Genomic DNA, 9,201 nt, shown 5'->3' on the forward strand with positions numbered 1-9,201 from the left:
AGGACACGTGGTGAATTGTTTGAAAACCAAATGTTATGCGGGCTTGTCCATTATGTTTGAAACGGTTGAATTATGATTTAACCACCCGACGAAGCCAAATGATGCAAACGACTACCTGAAATCATATCCCAGTACTTCATATATGCTTCTAGCGCTTCTATGATGGCATCCATACGACCAGTACAGCCATTCCTCTGTTCCAAAAGATGAATATGTTATGAATTGAGTAAGCCGGTTATTTCATTATCATTCTCAGTTATTCTATGTTAGCATTCGACTCCTGTGACTTCAACAGTAAGGGCTGAAAGTAGCAAGTGCCGTGAAAGGAAAATGTAGTCAATTGGGTTCGAACTCCACCATAATTACAAGACAGCCAATCAAGCATTGCTTGGGTTACTAAAGGATCTAGTGTTAAAGAGCCGAGGACGCCACCAGGTCAGCAGTATTGGGGCGGAATATAAAAGGTAACAAATCAAAACTTCTTTGTTGAATTTGCAAAACATAAACAAAGAAGAGTTAGAGCAAAACTCTCTGCCAAAATGACCAATAGGGTCGACCCAAGCATATTCGACAGTTCCCAGTATCACGAAGATTGCATTTCAATTCTTAAAGAAATACAGTGGTTGCCCTTTTTAGAGAAATTTCGTGGAAGTAATGAAGAGGTCACCAAACAATTCGCTTTTACATTAAATGGAGAGAAAGCTCTGATAGGTAATTTTTCATTCAGGGTGTCGGAAGACACCATAGCCCATTCCCTAGGGATTAGCCCAGAAGGGGAGAAGTACTTCAAGACAAAGCAATTTAAAGAGAAGTCATGGACTCAATTTATGTCCAGATCCAGGGTTTCATCCCTTAATTGGAAGAAAGGCGTCCCAAGGAGTTGGCTGGTGCATCCCTAGGACGAGATGGTCTATATCATCCAAAAGTTTGTGACTTGTGAAGGCCGCTACAGTATTGTTTACTTGTACCATATCAAGTTACTGTTACATTTCAAAGGGCAGTGTGTTATCAGTCTACCATACTTCCTCTCACAAAGCCTAACCAAAATGTCGAAGACCATCCAAAAGCAGAAGACAAGAGCTTATATCACTTTGGGCTAGTTAAAATTCTTATTGAGTATGAGTTACAGAGAAGAGGGAAAACGTGGAAGGAATTCTTGGCTACCAACCAAATTAAAGATGAAGAAGGCAAGGAAGAACCGCAGGAGAACTCAGGATTTATGAATGATATCGATGAGGAGATTCCTATACACAAAGCAAGCAAGGTACCTGTTAGCGTTCGAATCTGCCTCAGGCTGAGGAAGGCAAAACTCGAGGCCACATCAAACCACGCTCAGCCTCCTAGCTAGCCCTACGAGGACAGGAGAGGGCTCTCTCCGGGTCTATCTCGGCAAACAAGTTTTCAAAGGGGCTGAGATGACCGATAAAGAATACTGATTTTAGGCTAGTAAATTGATAGGAGAAAGGGTTTTAATAATGGGGTTTTCTGGGCTGCATGGGCAAAGAATAGCTTGAGCAGAGATTTAATCAAAGGTACAGATTATTCCATAAGGCAAGGTAGGAGCGAAATTTAACAATTAAATTGAGATTAAACGGAATGGAAAGACTGTTGAGAAGTCGACAAGGGCATGTGTGATGAATCCTTATCGAACAGAAGAAAACATTAAATATGAACACTTCCTCAAGACAAAGCAAATAAATTGAATTCTGCCTTTCTCACTTAAAAGTATCCATTTAGAAACGATTATGAAATGAAATGGAAACATTACAAAGACATATGAAACAGAAGAAAAACATATGCTAAATTTCCACACCACAAGAATCTTACAGATCAGAGCTGAGCCATTTAATTAATCTCTGTCAAAAAACTGTACAAATGAAGCTCTCTGTTCTTCACCACCAGCTCTCACAACTCTCCTTAGTGATTTACAATATCTTAAATATAACCCAGAGATGGGGAAAACAAATCGATGAAAATAGGGAGCAGTTTCACCTAAAATCTTAAAAATAGGAAAAAGTCTGCTCTAAAAAAAGGAATAGCATTACAATTTGTTCGTTGATAACAAATGAATTGGCAGAACCTGTAGCTGAATTTTCTGGACTGCAACTGAAGACCCAAAATAGACCAACCAATTCGGTTTCTGTGCTGGGATAGTTATCTGTATTTAAATTTGGCTTTTGACTTTTATTCTCTCCCAAAATGTCACGACAAGTGTCTCTGCTGAAGGCACATTTCCATGATGCCACATATGTTTTTTAGATGAATCGATTGCCCACATATTGCAACGACTGCCACGTTACATTTTCCCTTTGAATGAAGAATAACCTTTTAATAAAAATGGCTTCCATCGCACAATTGCTGCCTTCTGCTTTCCTTCACAAAATGTCAAGCTGCTTCACTCGTTGCAACAACTGTTCGACTACGTTATCATCCCACTGCAGACTGGGACATCGGATTTTCTTAATGATGTCACACAGTCACTTAACTGTGAGGGAAATTTATCTCTTTTCAGATCCGATTCATCATCTTCCATATCATAAGGCTGTAAGGATGACTCACTTGGATTTTCAGATATCACACTTTCATTATCATCTTCATCAGGCCAGTCTTCTGCATTTAGGGTTGCTGGATCAATAACTTCATCAGGGTCAGCTACCTTAAGTTCAAAAGTTTTCTTCCTCTGCCTCCTCATCTTGGAGACATTTGTTCCCTTATTATCCTCACCCACATCAATTGTTTTCACACTCTCATTGCTTGCATGATTACGACTGTGTTCTACCGTAAGAACTGGCTTCTTAGTGTCATCATGATCACCTAAATCATGAGAAAAGTGTGCTGAAACAAGTTTGGATTACATTTTCTTGAGGATGTTAAGCAGCTCCTGCCTAGTGGAGATGCATCTGGGGATTTTGAACTGGTTCACTGCTCCTCCACGAATCATGTAGTGATCTATAATTTTCCGGAATGTACCTTTCTCGACAATATGAATTTCGAGAGGCCCAATAGTTTTTGATTTTATGGAACCAAGATAACCTGGATCAATAAAAGTCTCATCCATTGTTGAGCAACATCTCTTAAGAATCTCCTCATTTAATCTGTCACTAACCTCCCAAAATATTACATAGTGACCTGGCTCAGTTGATAGATCATCATAGCTTGTGAAATCAACCAAATCCACATTTTCTTTCTTTAAGAGCTCTGTGGCCTTATCAACAGATATTTGTAGATCTTTCTCGGTTGTCTTGTCAATATTGACTGTAAGGAGGAGGTTCCTTCGGCAAATGAATTGCAGCTGCGGACGAGAATTGTAAAATCCGGTAACTCTCACGACATCACCAAGCCTGTACCTATAGAGCCCAGCAAATGTTGTCAAAACCACATCATATTGCTGACCAACATTAACTTCTATCAAACTCACAGGTTCTGATTCTATATAATCAGCAGTAGCTACACTTTCACCTAATTTCGAGTCTCCCAGACACAGATGAAGAGGAATGAATTCAAAATATCCAATATTGGGAACCACTATGAAAATTGTATTTTCTGGTGAGGATGTGGGATCTATATTGGCACTAATCCACCCTTCAGTAGACCCATACTCTGAAGCCAACAATGGCAAATTGCCTGCATAATGTCTCTGTTTCTTCAGATAAGGCTCCATGGCCCCTGTCATGATAGAAATGATATACTTAGCATTGGGCCAAATTTTTGGGATAACTCCATGCCAATTCCCAATATTCATACACTTCTCGTATATTGCATCTGCCAAATCTGGATCAGGCTTAAGCAGATTGGAAACAACTGCCCTCATAGGGGGCACTGTGATTTGCTCATTGAGTCTTCCTTCCCTAATATCATCACAAAGCTGTTGCCATACTTGCTCAAATGTCCGAAAAGCTTCTACAATACTGTATGAAGAAGTTGATGACATATATTATACCTCATTTGAATAGAGAAGCCCACATAAAAGATGGCAGTACATGGATTGTCGAGAATTAGACCCAAATATAACCTCATCTGGGTTGCATCCCAAGATCTGGATGTTCTTCTTATATAATTTAAAAGATTCACTATGATATACATTTGAGGTTGCTATAGAAGCTAGTAAGCCGCCCTTGGTGTAAGACTGCTTGCTACCATAGACAAACTGAAGGACTCTTCCCCCAGGCTTGATTGGAAATAACTGAGATCTATAAGCGCCTGAAATATAATAGATCTGGAATGTTGATGCAAGCAAGTCTTTATTGAATGGTATCAGTTTCCGTTTACCGTTTGTAGTTCCCGAGCTGCAAATTGATGCGTGAGAAGAGGCGTTTTAGTGTTTTCTAGACAAAGTTTGGGTATAAACTTCAATGCGCCGTGCGCCTCACCCAACACGTCGCGCGCTCCTGATGCGCCACACGCCACTGATGTGCCGCGCGCCCTGGAAACGGCCCAGTTTGCTCACAAACTCACAAAATTGCCTTAGTACTATGAACTGCATGATACCGAGAAATGGTTGGATAAAATCACATAGGGGAATAAAATCATTATGCCTTCTGGATTGTGTACAGCCCCAAGCCATCGTGGTTTCATTATAGCTGAAGTCTCCTTAACAATACCCACAGTAGTATTCTTATCATGTTTCAAGTACCTTAACATTCGCAACTGCTGTTTGACAAATATATTTTATGTTCAGAATTTGTTTTTTCAACATCATACTTTTTGTAATATGGCAACTGTGTCTCTTGTTTTAGGGAAACATCTCCAGTTTGGGTCTGCAATTTTAAGCAAGTAGACAACCCTCTCTATTTCAGATAGAAGACTTTCCAATTTCCTTTTGTTTTGCTGACTTGAATGATGGACTGCCAGTGACGAGAAATGAACTTTAACTAGAATTTGACTCTGGCAGTGGAATAACAGGACAGAGTCTAACATTGGCTCCAATGGGGATGGCAGCTGCCGCTTTTTGGAGGTGCCAAGAACCGCAGAGCTTTAGGAGAGCAGAGAGTGCCTCCGTTCATTGGGCAATGGAGTCATTATTTCAACAGACACACGACATTACCGACTCATTTATGGATTGAAACGTGACTGAAATGATTGAAAAACTGACTCGGAAAACTTCAAACTAAACTGTAATGAAACTAGAATGAAATGCTGCCCTTTGGCTGCTTATTTATTTACAAAATCTACCCTACTTTGCTGTAAAAATAGTAGATCAGGTAATACTAAAATGCCAAATCAACCATTCAAGTAAACCTGAGAATGATGCCGCTTGAGAATGTTTCCACCAGGACACAGATGTAATTGCTGGCAGCCCTTCATGCACGTAATGAGCCTGGTCACGTAAAAGACAGCCTGATCTATCAATCAAACTGAAAAACATTTCCATGTACATTGCAATAGGATCGCGAAAGCCTGACTCTATTGGCTGCCCCAACTCTGCAATACATACCTCCAGCTGCACACTGTCAATGCAAACATCTGTAGGCAATTCTATTATTTCTTGTTTCGAAGGAGAAAGGATTTCCAAGAACTTTTTAGGGTCTTGGAAATCATATGACTGGATCTGCTCATCTAAACATTGAATCTCCTTCTCAACTCTTTCAACAACTAACTCACAAACACTAGTTTTAGTTTCAAGAGGGAACTTTGGAGATTTCAAACATTGAAGCAAGGCACTGAAAAATTCTTCATTAATTTCAGAATCTGCTAACTGATTTCTTACTTCTTTTACAGCTTCACACAGGGCAGGGTTTGCCACATACCCCACCATTGCATAAATGGATCAGCGAGCACTGGACTGTCTGGATCGAGTTGGAGCCGTTAGGTGCATGTTTCAGCCTGTATATGTGTCTGACTGTTGTCCACCATCAGCATCAGATCTGCACTTTTTCATCCTTTACCGGGGAAGTCTTCCCCAGTATGGTCGCCACTATGTTAGCGTTCGAATCCCCCTTAGGTTGAGGAAGGCAAAACTCGAGGCCACATCAAACCACGCTCAGCCTCATAGCTAGCCCTACGAGGATAGGAGAGGGCTCTCTCCGGGTCTATCTCGGCAAACAAGTTTTCAAAGGGGCTGAGATGACCGATAAAGAATACTGATTTTAGGCTAGTAAATTGATAGGAAAAAGGGTTTTAATAATGGGTTTTTTTGGGCTGCATGGGCAAAGAACAGCTTGAGCAGAGATTTAATCAAAGGTACAGATTATTCCATAAGGCAAGGTAGGAGCGAAATTTAACAATTAAATTGAGATTAAACGGAATGGCAAGATTGTTGAGAAGTCGACAAGGGCATGTGTGATGAATCCTTATCGAACAGAAGAAAACATTAAATATGAACACTTCCTCAAGACAGAGCAAATAAATTGAATTCTGCCTTTCTCACTTAAAAGTATCCATTTAGAAACGATTATGAAATGAAATGGAAACATTACAAAGACATATGAAATAGAAGAAAAACATATGCTAAATTTCCACACCACAAGAATCTTACAGATCAGAGCTGAGCCATTTAATTAATCTCTGTCAAAAAATTGTACAAATGAAGCTCTCTGTTCTTCACCACCAGCTCTCAGAACTCTCCTTAGTGATTTACAATATCTTAAATATAACCCAAAGATGGGGAAAACAAATCGATGAAACTAGGGAGCAGTTTCACCTAAAATCTTAAAAATAGGAAAAAGTCTGCTCTAAAAAAAGGAACAGCGTTACAATTTGTTCGTTGATAACAAATGAATTGGCAAAACCTGTAGCTGAATTTTTTGAACTACAAATGAAGACCCAAAATAGACCAACCAATTCGGTTTCTGTGCTGGGATAGTTATCTGTATTTAAATTTGGCTTTTGACTTTTATTCTCCCCCAAAATGTCACGACAAGTGTCTCTGCTGAAGGCATGTTTCCATGCTGCCACATATGTTTTTTAGATGAATCGAAATCCCACATATTGCAACGATTGCCACGTTACATTTTCCCTTTGAATGAAGAATAACCTTTTAATAAAAATGGCTTCCATCGCACAATTGCTGCCTTCTGCTTTCCTTCACCAAATGTCAAGCTGCTTCACTCGTTGCAACAGCTGTTCGACTACGTTATCATCCCACTGCAGACTGGGACATCAACTTTTCTTAATGCTGTCACACAGTCACTTAATTGTGATGGAAATTTATCTCTTTTCAGATCCAATTCATCATCTTCCATATCATAAGGCTGTAAGGATGACTCACTTGGATTTTCAGATATCACACTTTCATTATCATCTTCATCAGGCCAGTCTTCTGCATTTAGGGTTGCTGGATCAATAACTTCATCAGGGTCACCTACCTTAAGTTCAAAAGTTTTCTTCCTCTACCTCCTCATCTTGGAGACATTTGTTCCCTTATTATCCTCACCCACATCAATTGTTTTCACACTCTCATTGCTTGCATGATTACGACTGTGTTCTACCATAAGAACTGGCTTCTTAGTGTCATCATGATCACCTAAATCATGAGAAAAGTGTGCTGAAACAAGTTTGGATTACATTTTCTTGAGGATGTCAAGCAGATCTTGCCTAGTGGAGATGCATCTGGGGATTTTGAACTGGTTCACTGCTCCTCCACGAATCATGTAGTGATCTATAATTTTCCGGAATGTACCTTTCTCGACAATACGAATTTCGAGAGGCCCAATAGTTTTTGCTTTTCTGGAACCAAGATAACCTGGATCAATAAAAGTCTCGTCCATTGTTGAGCAACATCTCTTAAGAATCTCCTCATTTAATCTGTCACTAAGCTCCCAAAATATTACATAGTGAGCTGGCTCAGTTGACAGATCAGCATAGCTTGTGAAATCAACCAAATCCACATTTTCTTCCTTTAAGAGCTCTGTGGCCTTATCAACATATATTTGTAGATCTTTCTCAGTTGTCTTGTCAATATTGATTGTAAGGAGGAGGTTCCTTTGGCAAATGAATTGCAGCTGCGGACGAGAATTGTAAAAGCCGGTAACTCTCACGACATCACCAAGCCTGTACCTATAGAGCCCAGCAAATGTTGTCAAAACCACCTCATATTGCTGACCAACCTTCACTTCTGTCAAACTCACAGGTTCTGATTCTATATAATCAGCAGTAGCTACACTTTCACCTAATTTCGAGTCTCCCAGACGCAGATGAAGAGGAATGAATTCAAAATATCCAATATTGGGAACCACTGTGAAAATTGTATTTTCTGGTGAGGATGTGGGATCTATATTGGCACCAATCCAACCTTCAGTAGACCCATACTCTGAAGCCAACAATGGAAAATTGCCTGCATAATGTCTCAGTTTCTTCAGATAAGGCTCCATGGCCCCTGTCATGATAGAAATGATATACTTAGCATTGGGCCAAATTTTTGGGATAACTCCATGCCAATTCCCAATATTCATACACTTCTCATATATTGCATCTTCCAAATCTGGATCAGGCTTAAGCAGATTGGAAACGGCTGCCCTCATAGGGGGCACTGTGATTTTCTCATTAAGTCTTCCTTCCCTAATATCATCACAAAGCTGTTGCTAGACTTGCTCAAATGCCCGAAAAGCTTCTACAATACTGTATGAAAAAGTTGATGACATATATTGTACCTCATTTGAATAGAGAAGCCCACATAAAATATGGCAGTACATGGATTGTCGAGAATCAGACCCAAATATAACCTCATCTGGGCTGCATCCCAAAATCTGGATGTTCTTCATATATAATTTAAAAGATTCACTATGATATACATTTGAGGTTGCTGTAGAAGCTAGTAAGCCCCCCTTGGTGTAAGACTGGTTGCTACCATAGACAAACTCAAGGACTCTTCCCCCAGGCTTGATTTGAAATAACCGAGATCTATAAGTGCCTGAAATATAATAGATCTGGAATTTTGATGCAGGCAAGTCTTTATTGAATGGTATCAGTTTCCGGTTACCATTTGTAGTTCCTGAGCTGCGAATTGATGCGTGAGAAGAGGCGTTTTAGTGTTTTCTGGACAAAGTTTGGGTATAAACTTCAATGCGCCGCGCGCCTCACCCAACGCGTCGTGCGCTCCTGATGCGCCACGCGCCATTGATGCGTCGTGCGCCCTGGAAACAGCCCAATTTGCTCACAAACTCACAAAATTGCCTTAGTACTATGAACTGCATGATACCGAGAAATGGTTGGATAAAATCACATAGGGGAATAAAATCATATATGCCTTCTAGATTGTGTACA

At 40.0% G+C, this 9,201-nt stretch overlaps 1 protein-coding gene and 1 pseudogene across 1 annotated transcript; both read right to left on the bottom strand.

The window, feature by feature from the left end:
• Positions 1-2,851: 2,851 nt before the first annotated feature.
• On the bottom strand, positions 2,852-4,237 carry LOC149188709 (jasmonoyl--L-amino acid synthetase GH3.5 pseudogene; annotated as a pseudogene).
• Positions 4,238-7,464: 3,227 nt separating this feature from the next.
• On the bottom strand, positions 7,465-8,889 carry LOC149188710 (jasmonoyl--L-amino acid synthetase GH3.5-like). The gene has a single exon (XM_089413085.1). The coding sequence runs from the start codon at positions 8,457-8,459 to the stop codon at positions 7,500-7,502; it is 960 nt and encodes a 319-aa protein (XP_089269211.1). The 5' UTR covers positions 8,460-8,889; the 3' UTR covers positions 7,465-7,499.
• Between the last annotated feature and the right edge of the window lie 312 nt (positions 8,890-9,201).

Source organism: Pinus tabuliformis, chromosome 3_1, assembly GCF_031772625.1.
Source record: "Pinus tabuliformis cultivar Carrire ecotype Pingquan chromosome 3_1, CPIR1, whole genome shotgun sequence".
Classification (NCBI taxonomy): domain Eukaryota; kingdom Viridiplantae; phylum Streptophyta; class Pinopsida; order Pinales; family Pinaceae; genus Pinus; species Pinus tabuliformis.

What these genes read in the sequence shown, in the direction of transcription:
- LOC149188710 (XM_089413085.1), bottom strand. Translation starts at nt 8,459, where the DNA reads ATGAGGGCAGCCGTTTCCAATCTGCTTAAGCCTGATCCAGATTTGGAA.